This window comes from Salmo trutta, chromosome 16 (assembly GCF_901001165.1).
Source record: "Salmo trutta chromosome 16, fSalTru1.1, whole genome shotgun sequence".
NCBI classification, from domain to species: domain Eukaryota; kingdom Metazoa; phylum Chordata; class Actinopteri; order Salmoniformes; family Salmonidae; genus Salmo; species Salmo trutta.
In genome coordinates, this window is record NC_042972.1 from 18,981,011 (window position 1) to 18,997,594 (window position 16,584).

The window sequence follows — 16,584 nt, forward strand, 5'->3', positions numbered from 1 at the left end:
CACAATTTGTATAAACACCAATTGGTCAATCTGTAAAGAAACGGTCAACTTAATCTATATGCGGATGATACTGTTCAGTATGCTATTGCCCCTAACTGTTGATCTGGTTGTGTCAAAACTACAGTCAGGTTTTATAGCTATGCAGGAATCCCTTGCTGATTTAAAACTTAATGCAGGCTAAACAAATACATGTTGTTTTCAAACTCGTAAGAATGTTTCAGATGAACTACATGTTCAGTCATTAGATTGTTCTCCAATCGAACATGTTCCCGCATATAAATACTTAAGCATTTGGATTGAAATGGATTTGATGTTTAAAAAAACATACATGAGCTGGTTAAGAAGCTAAGATTTAAAGTTGGTTTTTCTACTGAAACAGATGGTGCCTTTCTCTAAGCAGTAGAAAGCATGTTATTCAGTCAACTTTTTTTATCTGTTTTGTTTTATCTGTTTTGATTATGGTGATATTATTTATCAAAGTGCTGCTGCTACTACTCTTAAACCTTTAAATGCCATCTACCATAATGCCCTTCCTTTTGTGATAGTTTTGATACTCATCACTGCATCCTATATCAAAAGAGTGGCTGGACTTTGCTAATTTACCCGTAGATCTCTACAAGGGCTGTGGCGTTCACTAAATTTCGTCAGCAGGTGATTGTCAAGCAAATAACCAGTCTCACGGTAATTGACCGATAATTAACATAAACACATTTAGCATCCCCTGGCTTGCACACACAGCCTACAAGCCACTGATGCAGACCTTTGGAACATCTACATTTTAAAAAGTCAAATAAATCCATGTAATATAGCCTACACCTTCACAATAAATCCATTATTTATTTTAGACAGGTCTAAAGAAAGATGATGTGAAGAAAATGTGTAGCATACTCTGAGTTGTCCTTATGTTAGGTCCTCCTCTAGCTATGCCATATGGCTGTGGGCTACACTAGTTCATTTAGCAGACAACATTCACTTAGCATTCTGTGGCATTATTATATATTATTTTATATAATGAAGAATACAATTGAACAAAGCTGAGTAAAATAGAAGGGATATTTTCTCCAAACGATGAGGGAGTGCGCACATGCGCTGTTGAGCGGTTAAGCTCTACGGGATCGGTATCCCCCCACGGAATGGTTGAGCGAACTTACGCTAAAGTGATTAGCATGAGGTTGTAAGTAACAAGAACATTTCCTAGGACATAAACATATCTGATATAGGCAGAAAGCTTAAATTCTTGTTATTCTAACTGCATTGTCCAATTTACAGTAGCTATTACAGTGAGTGAATACCATGCTATTGTTTGAGGAGAGTGCACAGTTATGTATTAATAAACCAATTAGGCAAATTTGGGCAGTCTTGATACAACATTTTGAACAGAAATGCAATGGTTCATTGAATCAGTCTAAAATGTTGCACATACACTGCTGCCATCTAATGGCCAAAATCGAAATTGTGCCTAACCTGGAATAGTACATTGTGACCATTCTCTACCATTTCAAAGATGATGATCTTTTACCAGATCTAATGTGTTGTTCTCCTACATTACTTTCACATTTCCACAAACTTCAAAGTGTTTTCTTTCAAATGGTATCAAGAATATGCATATCCTTGCTTCAGGTCCTGAGCTACAGGCAGTTAGATTTGGGTTTGTCATTTTAGGTTAGAAAAAAGGGTCTGATCCTTAATTAACAAAATAAATAGTTACTCCTAATTTAGAGTTAATAATGTAACTTTAGTTGTTCTACAAACGTTGGGCTATATGTTTTGATTTTAATATATTGTAAGGCTCATGATGCATCTCTAATTATGATTTTAAAAAGTCACATGAAAGGCATGAACTCTGCTTTGTTTTTTGTGCAGGCTGTACACACTTCATCAGTCTCTCCTTCACAGTTTGACAAGCACTTGATAATGCCTCAAATTTCCTGGCGGCAGCCCCTTTGTGTGGCCGTAATGCCCCCTAAAAAAATCCATGCCTTTTGCGGCAAGTGGCCAAATATAATAATTATAATTTGCTTCTCCCTGATTGCTCCATTCCCCGAAGCACCTCTCACTCACATGGCTCTCCATCATGTTATTGGGTCTTTCTCACAGGCTACAAGTGAAGACAGACACATCGGGGACGGAACTGCACATGTCCTTATCCAATTCCGAGGTGCATATTGAAGATATTGGAAGAACTGTCCACATTTACTTTTTGTCAGCCAACAAGATGATTAGGCCTAACAAACAGCAAAAGCACTAGCCTATGTCAATCTACTATCCATGTTAGAGCATTGGGCCAATGCCGAAAGGTTGCTGGATCGAACCCCCGAGCTGACAATGTAAAATCTGTCGTTCTGCCCCTGAACAAGGCAGTTCACTGTTCCCTGGTAGCCCGTCATTGTAAATAGAATTTGATCTTAACTGACTTGCCTAGTGAAATAAAGGCTAAATTAATATATATATATATATATATATATATATATATACTGCTCAAAAAAATAAAGGGAACACTTAAACAACACATCCTAGATCTGAATGAAAGAAATAATCTTATTAAATACTTTTTTCTTTACATATTTGAATGTGCTGACAACAAAATCACACAAAAATAATCAATGGAAATCCAATTTATCAACCCATGGAGGTCTGGATTTGGAGTCACACTCAAAATTAAAGTGGAAAACCACACTACAGGCTGATCCAACTTTGATGTAATGTCCTTAAAACAAGTCAAAATGAGGCTCAGTAGTGTGTGTGGCCTCCACGTGCCTGTATGACCTCCCTACAACGCCTGGGCAAGCTCCTGATGAGGTGGCGGACGGTCTCCTGAGGGATCTCCTCCCAGACCTGGACTAAAGCATCCGCCAACTCCTGGACAGTCTGTGGTGCAACGTGGCGTTGGTGGATGGAGCGAGACATGATGTCCCAGATGTGCTCAATTGGATTCAGGTCTGGGGAACGGGCGGGCCAGTCCATTGCATCAATGCCTTCCTCTTGCAGGAACTGCTGACACACTCCAGCCACATGAGGTCTAGCATTGTCTTGCATTAGGAGGAACCCAGGGCCAACCGCACCAGCATATGGTCTCACAAGGGGTCTGAGGATCTCATCTCGGTACCTAAAGGCAGTCAGGCTACCTCTGGCGAGCACATGGAGGGCTGTGCGGCCCCCCAAAGAAATGCCACCCCACACCATGACTGACCCACCGCCAAACCGGTCATGCTGGAGGATGTTGCAGGCAGCAGAACATTCTCCACGGCATCTCCAGACTCTGTCACGTCTGTCACGTGCTCAGTGTGAACCTGCTTTCATCTGTGAAGAGCACAGGGCGCCAGTGGCGAATTTGCCAATCTTGGTGTTCTCTGGCAAATGCCAAATGTCCTGCACGGTGTTGGGCTGTAAGCACAACCCCCACCTGTGGATGTCGGGCCCTCATACCACCCTCATTCAGTCTGTTTCTGACCGTTTGAGCAGACACATGCACATTTGTGGCCTGCTGGAGGTCATTTTGCAGGGCTCTGGCAGTGCTCCTCCTGCTCCTCCTTGCACAAAGGCGGAGGTAGCGGTCCTGATGCTGGGTTGTTGCCCTCCTACGGCCTACTCCACGTCTCCTGATGTACTGGCCTGTCTCCTGGTAGCGCCTCCGATGCTCTGGACACTACGCTGACAGGTGCAGTTTTATGGTGAAACTTACCTTCCCCAAACTTGAAACTCACGAGCTGCTTATGTATGCCAGTTAGGCTCTACACCCCTTGTAAAATGGATAAATGTGCTTAATTTTAATAAGTTATTTGGCCACAAACCTTATCAAAACACAGGCCTCCCGAGTGGCGCAGCGGTCTAAGGCACTGGATCTGGTTCGATCCCGGGCTGTATCACAACCGGCCGTGATCAGGAGTCCCATAGGGCAGCGCACAATTGGCCCAGCGTCGTCCGGGTTAGGGGAGAGTTTGGCCGGGGTAGCCGTCATTGTAAATAAGAATTTGTTCTTAACTGACTTGCCTAATTAAATTAAGGTTCAATTAAAAATAATAAAATGGGCAACGCTACATGAGATGTGCGACTATGATTAGAAAAAGTTGAAAAAAAAGGCATTGTTTCTTGCCTTACGCTGGGCATCATTCACAAGCGGTAATAATATAATTTACAAGTGATAGGCTAATATTGTCACCCATCAGACTATTCATGATTTAATCTTGTCTTTACATATGCTAAATAATATATGCGTGAAATTTGTTTTGATTTAGAATGGACAATTATTATGCACCTGTCTCGAAACAGGGGCAGCGGAAAAAAATACATGTCATCTATGCACTTAAATAGCGAATGGAGGACCCTTTTCCCGTGGTTCATTTTCATGCCAGCCAGGTAGGCTAAAGAGAAGAAATGTGCTTAATATTAGGAAAGTTGAGAAATAAATATAGTAGGCCTAGCCTATAGAAGCTGATGGGATCCTCCTCTTTTTAATAGAGGCCATCACTCTTTCTCACGCAATTGCATAACCTATAGAAATGTTGCGCAACATTTGCTCATGGGCTCTCATTAAGTGTTTGATTAGATTTTTTATTACATATGCATCAGAGTGATTAGAGGGACAATAGAGTGCTGAGTACCAGGCAGTTAGCAAGTTTGGTAGGCTACTAATGACCATCAGCAGAATCAGCGGTAATACGGTCACCTTGACAGCCCTAATCTCTACATTACTCCTTTTTGATGACAATGCCCTACTTCATAAAGTTCTGTCTTATCTAACTTAGCTGTTGAAGTATAGACACCTGAGTTGCCTAGTTAAATAGAGGTTAAATAAATATAAAATTTATAGGATTGGTTAACTCTTGAGGTTCCTAGGGTCTGCACCGAGCTAGGTAAATCTGCTTTTAGTTTTAATGCACCGTATTTCTGAAACAAAATTCAATATAGATTTCATCTTGATGTTCTGGTGCCAATTATAGTATTTATTGGGGAGAGTTACATACTTTTAAGAATCTCTTCACATCCCAAGCCCCACGTTGACAACATTTTGCATGCCTTACCTGAACAGAACATTCCATGTCTTTCTTAACCTAGTGGAACTGTCCATGCATTACTTGGGCCGAAGTTCCATGTCTGCGTCCTAAATGGCACCCTATTCCCTATGGGCCTTGATCAAAAAGTAGTGGGTTATACAGGGAATAGAGTGCCATTTGGTTTGCAGATTATAGTCCACTCTGGTAAGCACAGGGTTTCTCAACTTTCTTTATACTAGGCACAGGATAGCTTGTTTTTTCCTCCTTTGGGGACCACTTGGCACTTGCATTAGGTTACAACTAGCACTGTAGAACTGACTTAAAACTATTGTTTTCATCTCATGGATGGTCAGTCCATATCTCCATCTATGAATTTGAGAGTTGTTACATTTCTCCAACCCCATCCCTCAGCTCTATACCCAAAATGTTGTCGGGTGATCCTTTGTTGTGGTTTGAATCCCAGATTGCCGCTTTAATTAGTGTCAGTTAACCAGCTCATGGACCGGTCAGCAACATAACATGGACAAGGTTGAGAAACATTGGTGTAGAACACTGAGCAGCAGTGGAGGCTGGTGAGGGGAGGACCAGCCTCCACTGCTATGTTTGATACCGTTCAATCCATTCCATGTTTGATACCATTCAATCTATTCCGTTCCAGCCATTACTATGAGCCCATTCTCCGACTTAAAGTGCAACCAGCCACCACTGAGCAGAATACTCTGGATCTCACCTGAGTCAGTCGGAGTGTGTATTATTCCATTTGATGCCTGTCCTGTGGGAGCCTCTGGTGGGCCTATGACAGCCTGTCATTTACTGCAGCACAACATTGAGATGTGGTTTTCACAACACCGAGAGGTTTCCACTAATCACCTTTAGGACGTGTATGATCATATTTCTTCTAACCGCTGAAGGTTTCTGCTTTAGATAACTGTAATGCCAACCTAGCAACATTTAGGAATGAGGCAAATGCCTTTGGAGAAAGTGTGTGTATATGTGTGTTTGTGTGTGTCTTCATTCATTTGTGTGTGTGTGGGCTACAAAAGCCTTTTGATGTCACTTGGCCCTGTTTTGTGCTAGTTAATAAACCACTGCAGTTGAAATCATCCTTTCTCCCTAAGCTGCAGTCCTCAGCAGCTCCATGTAGCCTAGCCTGTTGCAGCTTGGTGACACTGCAGAAGACTGGTCTGCAGGGCATGGCTTCTCCATCTGTCTACGGCTATCTCTGTCTCTGTCTGCTCAAACATTCCTCACAGTAGCACTGTGTCTGGCGGTGGCGGCGTCCCAAATGTCACTCTATTACCTACAGTTGAAGTCGGAAGTTTACATACACCTTAGCCAAATACATTTAAACTCAGTTTTTCACAATTCCTGACATTTAATCATAGGAAAAAATTCCCTGTCTTAGGTCAGTTAGGATCACCACTTTATTTTAAGAATGTGAAATGTCAGAATAATAGTAGAGGGTTAGGGTTACATTCCCAGTGGGTCAGAAGTTTACATGCACTCAATTAGTACTTGGTAGCATTGCCTTTAAATTGTTTAACTTGGGTCAAACATTTCGGGTAGCCTTCCACAAGCTTCCCACAATAGGTTGGGTGCATTTTGGCCCATTCCTCCTGACAGAGCTGGGGTAACTGAGTCAGGTTTGTAGGCCTCCTTGCTCGCACACACTTTTTCAGTTCTGCCCACACATTTTCTATAGGATTGAGGTCAGGGCTTTGTGATGGCTACTCCAATACCTTGACTTTGTTGTCCTTAAGCCATTTTGCCACAACTTTGGAAGTATGCTTGGGGTCATTGTCCATTTGGAAGACCCATTTGCGACCAAGCTTTAACTTCCTGACTGATGTCTTGAAATGTTGCTTCAATATATCCACAGAATTTTCCTCCCTCATGATGTCATCTATTTTGTGAAGTTCACCAGACCCTCCTGCAGCAAAGCACCCCCACAACATGATGCTTCCACCCCATGCTTCACGGTTGGGATGGTGTTCTTCGGCTTGCAAGCCTCCCCCTTTTTCCTCCAAACATAACGATGGTTATTATGGCCAAACAGTTCTATTTTTGTTTCATCAGACCAGAGGACATTTATCCAAAAAGTACGATCTTTGTCCTTGTGCAGTTGCAAACCGTAATCTGTCTTTTTTTATGGCGGTTTTGGAGCAGTGGATTCTTCCTTGCTGTGCTGCCTTTCAGGTTATGTCGATATAGGACTCGTTTTACTGTGGATATAGATACTTTTGTACCTGTTTCCTCCAGCATCTTCACAAGGTCCTTTGCTGTTGTTCTGGGATTGATTTGCACTTTTCGCACCAAAGTACGTTCATCTCTAGGAGACAGAACGCGTCTCCTTCCTGAGCGGTATGATGGCTGCGTGATCCCATGGTGTTTATACTTGCGTACTATTGTTTGTACAGATTAACGTGGTACCTTCAGGTGTTTTCAAATTGCTCCCAAGGATGAACCAGACTTGTGGAGGTCTACAATTTTTTTCTGAGGTCTTGGCTGATTTCTTTTGATTTTCCCATGATGTCAAGCAAAGAGGCACTGAGTTTGAAAGTAGGCCTTGAAATACATCCACAGGTACACCTCCAATTGACTCAAATGGTGTCAATTAGCCTATCAGAGGCTTCTAAAGCCATGATATCATTTTCTAAAATTTTCCAAGCTGTTTAAAGGCACAGTCAACTTAGTGTATGTAAACTTCTGACCCACTGGAATTGTGATACAATGAATTATAAGTGAAATAATCTGTCTGTAAACAATTGTTGGAAAAATTACTTGTGTCATGCACAATGTAGATGTCCTAACCGACTTGCCAAAACTATAGTTTGTTAAGAAGCAATTTGTGGAGTGGTTGAAAAACGAGTTTTAATGACTCCAACCTAAGTGTATGTAAACTTCCGACTTCAACTGTATGTAGTGAACTACTCTGGTAGAAAGTAGTAGTCTATGTAGGGAATAAGGTGCCATTTCAGACGCGGCCAGTGTGTTTGTCTGCCTGCTTGATTATATATCTGGTCCAAGGATCCGTCAAAGGTTTTACACTGTAGGCTCTGGACAAAAGTAGAGCACTATGTAGGAAATATGGTGCCATTTTAGATGTAGCCAGTGTATCTGTCTATTTATAAGAGAGTGTGCCTGGCAGATTATGTCTAGCATTAGACCGACATGGCAGCCAGCAAAAGATAGATCCTGATTAGACTTTATTAAAAGCCCAGTGCAGTTAAAAATGTGATTTCCTGTGTTTTATATATATTTCCACAGTGTGAGGTTGGAATAATACCATGAAATTGTGAAAATTATGAAAATACCCTTTTATTGTAAGAGCTGTTTGAAAATACTGTGTCACAGTATCCAACGAAGGTGGCGCCCCTCCTCGGTCGGGCGGCGCTCGGCGGTCGTCGTCACCGGCCTATTAGCTGCCACCGATCCTTGTTTCTGTGTCTTTTGGTTTTGTCTGTCTATCCCGCACCTGTTTCGTGTCTGTCATTAGTGGGGGGTTATTTAGTGTGTATTTTCAGTTTGTGTTCTCGTGCGGGATTGTTTATTGTCCACTCAGGACAGTTGTGTGTGTGGCCTGTTTCGCTGGCCTGTGTCAGCTTTATTGCCGGGCTGCGCCCCGTGCGCTTTTTCTCGTGTTTATTTTGGGAATGTGTTTTCCCTGGCGGACTTTATTGAGCGCCCTGTGCCTTTCGGCTATTGTGTTTTTTCTCGTTGCATTAAAACTCTGTTGCTCCGGCCCTCTGTCTCCTGCGCCTGATTCCGCATCTCCACTGGTCCTAGAATTCCGTGACATACTGCCTGAAATTTCCACCTGTTTTGGAGGGATGGAGTTTTGGACTGCCTTTTGACATCACCAGACGGTAAATTATTTAATAGACAATAACAAAGAGAGTTACAAACCTCTCTGCCAATAACAGCTAGTTTTCCGTTTCCCCCTCCCCACTCAGACCACTCCCAGACAGTCCTAGCTATATTGTTGCTTGATAAATTGCTCTTTGCTATTTTGTACCATTTTAAACAATCACAGTAAGGTACTTAATTGTTACCCAGAAATGATTTGTTATTGAGATAAAAATGGCTGCTTTGGACCTTTGACATATGGCATTTAGTCAGTGTGTGTTTAGTATGATATGTGGGAGTGCTGTGGTCTATCCCAGTAATAGATGTTTATAGATCCAGCTCTCTGCAGGCTCCTCACTGCTACAAGAGTCTGTTTCCATATGTACATGCACACACACGTATGCTTTCTCTCTCTTTCCATAAAGCAGCGATGCCTGAAGCACTGCTGTGTAATTTGTGTTTCAATCAATGGCAGGAGGTGACAGGTGGCAGGGTCTAACACACACACGCCCCCCCCCCCCCCCCCCCCCCCCCCCCCCCCACACACACACACACACACACACACACACACAGGGATGGGCAAACATTGCAAAATGCCATAAAGATCAATGTATCAAAATCAACAACAAAATTCTTGTATTTTGAAATGTATTGAATTAAAATACATGTATTTTGTAATGTAAAATACAGAAATACATTTGCAAGTAGCCAGCTCGAACAGCAACAACATTGACAGTAACGACACGTTTTACTTGGTATAACTGTGATATGTTGTTATTTATCTACCTTAGTTGAATGCCCTGACTGTAAGTCACTCTGAATAAGAATGTCTGCTAAATGACCAAAATGTATATGTGAAAATGAACATACCAAAATGAACTGCAATGCACACTGGGTATTATTATTGGTCTTCTTTCGGGGTCATGTCTAGATGGGATACAGCTTAACCTAATTCTCCTAACTTTCTACATTAATTCTCCTAACCTGCTATGAAAAGTCAATTTTGACAAAAGCTGTATCCCTTCTAGACAAAACTGACAATACAGACTTTGCAATTGTCCATTTTTACATACACATTTATATTTAGTTCATTTATCAGACACTCTTATCACATGATAATGCAACCAGACTTCTGACACTAATGCAGGGGGAAAGGGGACAACAAAATGGTGAACCGCTATAAGAATGGTATAGAAAAGTATTTAGTATTTTGAAAATACAAATTACAGCTTGTGAAAGTATCTACTTACAAAATACATTGGAGTGTTGTTCAACCCAGTGTAATACCAATATCAGAAAGAGAGAGAGATTGGTAAATAAGTGCTGGCTCTCTGTGAAAGATCAGATTTCATAAGGGTTAACATGATTGTCTGAAGCGATGCTGAGTGAGTGAGTGAGTGAGTGAGTGAGTAAGTGAGTGAGTGAGTGAGTGAGTGAGAGTGCTCTCTGGGCCTGATGATAAAGACTTGATTTGATCAAGGCCCTGCCTTGGTTTTTTTTTAGATATATTTTCCCTGCAGCCCACGGTTGTTCTGAGCACGCCCAGTGTCCCAGGGGTGTAACCCCACCTCCTACCCTTCCCTTCTGGTTGATTGGGAGTTCAAACTCTGGCTTCGTCACTCCCAGTTCAGAGAAACTACAGGGGACTAAAGACAGGGTCTGGGATACTGCTGTGAATGAATGACTGATACGGACACATGCACGTGCAGGCACACGCACGCACACATGCACACACACTGATAGACTGTCAGAGTGACTGACTGTCAGAGTGACTGACTGACTGACTGACACAGAACCACACAGACTTGTTCTCATTGACCATTTGACAAAATGTAAACAAAGGCCTTGTGTTAAATAAGCACTCCTCAATAATATGTGTAACAGCCTCCTTCTCCCTCCAGCCCTCTCCATTACTATGGTCCAGCAGGGCTTATGGCAACAATACGAGATCTCGACTACATCCCAAATGGCACCCTATTTCCTATATTGTGCACTGCTTTTGACCAGAGCTCAATTGGCCCTGGTCAAAGTATTGCACTAAATACCGTATATTGCACTAGTATTGAGCAGGGCCTTTTACTGAGGATTGGCTTCCGTCTGATTGGTGGAGTGCTGCAGAGATTGTTGTCCTTCTGGAAGGTTCTCCCATCTCCAAAGATGAACTCTAGAGCTCTGTCAGAGTGACAGAGAGTGAGAGAGAGAGAGAGCTCTCTGGGTCCCCCGACTGCTCAGTTTGGCCGGGCGGCCAGCTCTAAGAAGAGTCTTGGTGGTTCCAAACTTCTTCCATTTAAGAGTGATGGTGGCCACTGTGTTCTTGGGGATCTTAAATGCTGCAGACATTTTTTGGTACCCTTTTTCAAATCTGTGCCTTGACACAATCCTGTCTCGGAGCCTCATGGCTTGGTTTTTGCTCTGTCAACTGTGGGACCATTATATAGACAGGTGTGTGTCTTTCCAAATAATTTCCAATCAGTTGAATTTACCACAGGTGGACTCCAATCAAGTTGTAGAAACATCTCAAGGATGATCAACAGAAACAGGATGCACCTGAGCTCAATTTCGAGTCTCATAGCAAAGGGTCTGAATACTTCTGTAAATAAGGTATTTCTGTTTTTTGCTTTGTCATTATGGGGTATTGTGTGTAGATTTCTGAGAAATAAAAAATATTTATCAATTTTAGAATAAGGTTGTAATGTAACAAAATGTGGAAAAAGTCAAGGGGTCTGAATACTTTCTGAAGGCACTATATGTCTGTGTGTTTTGACTGTTTCAGAGTAATAAGACGCAGGAAAATAATAACATAATATTTGTGATCAATAGTGGCTGGTACAGACTGGCTAGATGGAGGAAAAACAAAACAAGTTAGACAAGATTCATTACGTCTCAGTACAAATGAGAAACTTAATGAAGTAAGGACAGACACATTCAGTTACAATTACTGCCACAGACCATAAACGGACATTAAATTAAAGATGTAGCCTGAAAAGGATGTCCTCTCAACTCGTGTTTTGTTGGTGAAATGAAACAAGAATGTCTGGGATGACTACGCCTTTCTTTCCCAACCCAGAGAGTGTTGTGGCTGTGTGTGTGTGTGTGGCTGTAAACAGTACAGTGTAAGTATGGTTGGTGAGTGAAACTACCTAGGGTCACTTGGTCCTGTGTCACTTAGTTCCAAAGGTCAGTCAGATGTGAAGACCACACCCTCCATGTCCCCTGTTCCCCTGCCATCCTCTCCTAATGGCATTCGTTCTCTTATGTAATAGCCATGACACTAACGGTGTGTGTGTGTGTGTGTGTGTTTGTAGCAGCAGCTGTCAAATCACCATAATGATAATTATCAACCAGGTCTATGGGCCAGGCCACCACTCTCACTCTGACTCTAACTCTCACTCCCACTCTGAATCTCACTCTCACTCACCCTCTTACAGTATTTGCCTGAGATAGGGGGAGAGGGGGAGAAGGGGGCGTCACTCCATTCTTCTTACAGTATCTGCCTGAGATAGAGGGAGAGAATGTGAGAAGGAAAGATAGAGGTAGAAAGCGCTGGAGAGGGGGAGAGATATAGGATGGGATATTTTTTATTTTATTTATTTAACCTTTATTTAACTAGGCAAGTTGTTTAAGAACAAATTCTTATTTAAATGACGGCCTACCCCAGCCAAACCCTAACCCAGACAACGCTGGGGCAATTGTGTGCCGCCCTATGAGACTGGAATCTAACCAGGGTCTGTAGTGATGCCTCTAGCACTGAGATGCAGTGCCTTAGACCGCTGCGCCACTCGGCAGCAAAATAAAGAGAGGGAAAGATAAGAAGGAGATAGGATGGGGGAAAGAGGGAGAGATAGAGGGTGATACAAAGGGAAAAAGAGAAAGAGAGGGTAATAGGATGAGCGGGAGATATAGAGGGAGATATAGAGGGTAATAGGATGAGAGGGAGATATAGAGGGAGATATAGAGGGTAGTAGGATGAGAGGGAGATATAGAGGGTAGTAGGATGAGAGGGAGATATAGAGGGAGATATAGAGGGTAATAGGATGAGAGGGAGATATAGAGGGAGATATAGAGGGTAATAGGATGAGAGGGAGATATAGAGGGTAATAGGATGAGAGGGAGATATAGAGGGTAGTAGGATGAGAGGGAGATATAGAGGGTAGTAGGATGAGAGGGAGATATAGAGGGTAATAGGATGAGAGGGAGATATAGAGGGTAATAGGATGAGAGGGAGATATAGAGGGTAGTAGGATGAGAGGGAGATATAGAGGGTAGTAGGATGAGAGGGAGATATAGAGGGTAATAGGATGAGAGGGAGATATAGAGGGTAGTAGGATGAGAGGGAGATATAGAGGGTAGTAGGATGAGAGGGAGATATAGAGGGTAGTAGGATGAGAGGGAGATAGAGGGTAATAGGATGAGAGGGAGATATAGAGGGTAGTAGGATGAGAGGGAGATATAGAGGGTAGTAGGATGAGAGGGAGATATAGAGGGTAGTAGGATGAGAGGGAGATATAGAGGGTAGTAGGATGAGAGGGAGATATAGAGGGTAGTAGGATGAGAGGGAGATATAGAGGGTAGTAGGATGAGAGGAAGAGAGAGGGTAGTAGGATGAGAGGGAGATATAGAGGGTAGTAGGATGAGAGGGAGATATAGAGGGTAGTAGGATGAGAGGGAGATATAGAGGGTAGTAGGATGGGAGAAAGAGAGGGCAGGGACAGAGATGGTAAAAAGGGATGAAGACATAAAAGGCAAAGAGAAAAAGGAGGACAGTAAGACCAAGACTGGATAGCGTGAGAGAGGATGATGACTGATCTCGAGGTAGACGAGGAGAGATATGGAGGGAAAGAAGAAGTTCGAGTTGTAAAGCCTGGATAATCAGGGGGATCCATCTTGTTTTATTGAAGGAGCCCCTAGCTCAGTTTATCCCATGTGTCTGTGAACTGCAAATATCATCATTTATCACTCCTGTTTACCAACAAGATGCTCCTAGTGAGGCAAGCCAACACCAGGTGCCATATGTTTGAAACGTCTCAGAGTAGGAGTGCTCATTTAGGATCAGTTTTGCCTTTTAGATCGCAATTAATAACATTTTACAGACAATGGGAACCTGACCTTGGTTCGGCACTCATACTCTCTGAGATACTTGATACGTTATTCGGTCCCAGTTTTCATGCTCAATGTATATTTTAAATGTGATTTATAATCAATTTGTTCCATTGATTGTCTATGAAGTATTTGTTTTAGTAAAACCAGTCAGTCACTGCTCAATTGATTTGTGTGAATTCAGTTGGTGGAGTATGTATAGTATATTGTTAATACTCTTGTTTTATTTCCTCTTTAATGCTGCCATAGGTCCAGGAGTGGCTGTGTCTGAACTGCCAGATGCAGAGAGCTTTGGGAATGGACATGGAGACACCTCGCTCCAAGAGCCAGCAGCAGATCCACTCTCCGTCCCACCAAGCCAAACCAGAGCCCATCTCTGAACCTCAAACTCAGCCCCCACCCCAGCCCCAGGCCCAACCTCAGCCCCAGTCCCAAGCGCCACCTCAGGCACAGCCTCTAACCCAGCACCAGGCTCCGACACAAGCCCAGCCCCCACCAGGCCCTAACAGACAGACTGGTCCAGGCCCAGGCCAGACCCCTCAGCAGCATAGAGGTCGAGGGGGTCCAGTTCCAGCCCAGGGTCAGGGTGGGGCTCGTCTCCCCCCAGGAGCCATCCCTCTCCCAGGCATGGCCAAAGCCCCGTCACAGCCTGACCTCCGTGGCTCTCCCGCCCACCAGCCCCTGCCCCTCCGCCAGGACCACACCCGCAGCGCAGGGAGCTCCCCATCCCGCCAGCCCCCGCCCCCGGCCGCCGCCCCCGAGCAGACCTTTGGAAAGCTGTTTGGAGGCTTTGGTGGCTTCGGTGCATCCCTCCTCAACCAGGCCAGCACCCTCATATCAGTGGACCCGGTACCCACCCCGCCCCAGCAGCAGCAACATCCCCCCAAACCTGCCCCTAAACCAGCCGGACCCCAAGAACGTGCAGCTGGGGCAGGGAAACCACCAGGACCCCATCCAGGCCAACATGGACCCCATGCACCCCAACAGGGCCCCCATGCACCCCAACAGGGCCCCCATGCACCCCAACAGGGATCCCATGCACCCCAACAGGGCCCCCATGCACCCCAACAGGGCCCCCATGCACCCCAACAGGGCCCCCATGCACCCCAACAGGGCCCCCATGCACCCCAACAGGGCCCCCCTGCACCCCAACAGGGCCTCCCTGCACCCCAACAGGGACCCCATGCACCTCCCCAGCAACATCAGCAGGATAAAGGTGCCTGCTGTCCCCTGTGTAAGACCAGTCTGAATGTGGGCTTGGCGGCCCAACCACCCAACTACAACACCTGTACCCAGTGCCACGCCCAGGTCTGCAACCTGTGTGGATTCAACCCTGCACCGCACCTGGAGGTAAGGCCGCTCTAATCTCTCTAGATCAGAGTCTTCTGACAGTTGGTTGTGGCTTCTCTCTGTGTGTGTGTGTGTGTGTGTGTGTGTGTGTGTGTGTGTGTGTGTGTGTGTGTGTGTGTGTGTGTGTGTGTGTGTGTGTGTGTGTGTGTGTGTGTGTGTGTGTTTGTCTCTGTGTGTATGTGTTTGCAAGAGTTCATCAATCAATCAATCAATCAAATGTATCTATAAAGCCCTTCTTACATCAGCTGATATCACAAAGTGCTGTACAGAACCCCAGCCTAAAACCCCAAACAGCAAGCTATGCAGGTGTAGAAGCACGGTGGCTAGGACGGCCAAAACCTAGGAAGAAACCTAGAGAGGAACCAGGTTATGAGGGGTGGCCAGTCCTCTTCTGGCTGTGCCAGGTAGAGATTATAGCAGAACATGGCCAAGATGTTCAAATGTTCATAGATGACCAGCAGGGTCAAATTATAATAGTCACAGTGGTTGTCGAGGGTGCAACAAGTCAGCACCTCAGGAGTAAATGTCAGTTGGCTTTTCATAGCCAATCATTCAGAGTATCTCTACCGCTGCTGCTGTCTCTAGAGAGTTGAAAACAGCAGGTCTGGGACAGGTAGCATGTGCGGTGAACAGGTCAGAGTTCCATAGCCGCAGGCAGAACAGTTGAAACTGGAGCAGCAGCACAGCCAGGTAACCTGGGGACAGCAAGGAGTCATCGGGCCAGGTAGTCCTGAGGCATGGTCTTAGGGCTCAGGTCCTCCGTGAGAAAGAAAGAAAGAAAGAAAGAGAGAATTAGAAAGAAAGAGAGAATTAGAGAGAGCATACTTAAATTCACACAGGACACTGGATAAGACAGGAGAAATACTCCAGATATAACAGAATGACACTAGCCCCCCTTACACAAACTACTGCAGCATAAATACTGGAGGCTGAGACGGTAGGGGTTGGGAGACACTGTGGCCCCGTCCGACGATACCCCCAGACAGGGCCAAATAGGCAGGATATAACCCCACCCACTGTACCAAAGCACAGCCCCCACATCACTAGAGGGATAGTTTCAACCACCAACTTACCATCCTGAGACAAGGCCGAGTATAGCCCACATGCGTGTGTGTGTATGAGAAATCGAGAGAGAGTGACATCAAGAGAGAGAGAGAGAGTTTTGTGGCTTTGTGTGAGGTATGTGGGTGGATTCCATCAGGGTCTGAATAATGTGATAAAAGTGGGCCAGGTGCCCTGTGATAAAAGTGGGCCAGATGCCCTGTGATAAAAGTGGGCCAGGTGCCCTGTGATAAAA

General features: G+C 44.4%; 1 protein-coding gene across 1 annotated transcript in view; it reads left to right on the forward strand.

Annotated features, from left to right (window-relative positions):
* Positions 1-16,584, forward strand: part of LOC115151179 (protein bassoon) — a 221,791-nt gene that overhangs the window by 88,549 nt on the left and 116,658 nt on the right. Inside the window, exons 3-4 of the mRNA XM_029695189.1 lie at positions 14,187-14,454; positions 14,506-15,287. Coding sequence (XP_029551049.1) covers positions 14,187-14,454; positions 14,506-15,287 — 1,050 coding nt within the window. The remainder of the gene's footprint in view (positions 1-14,186; positions 14,455-14,505; positions 15,288-16,584) is intronic.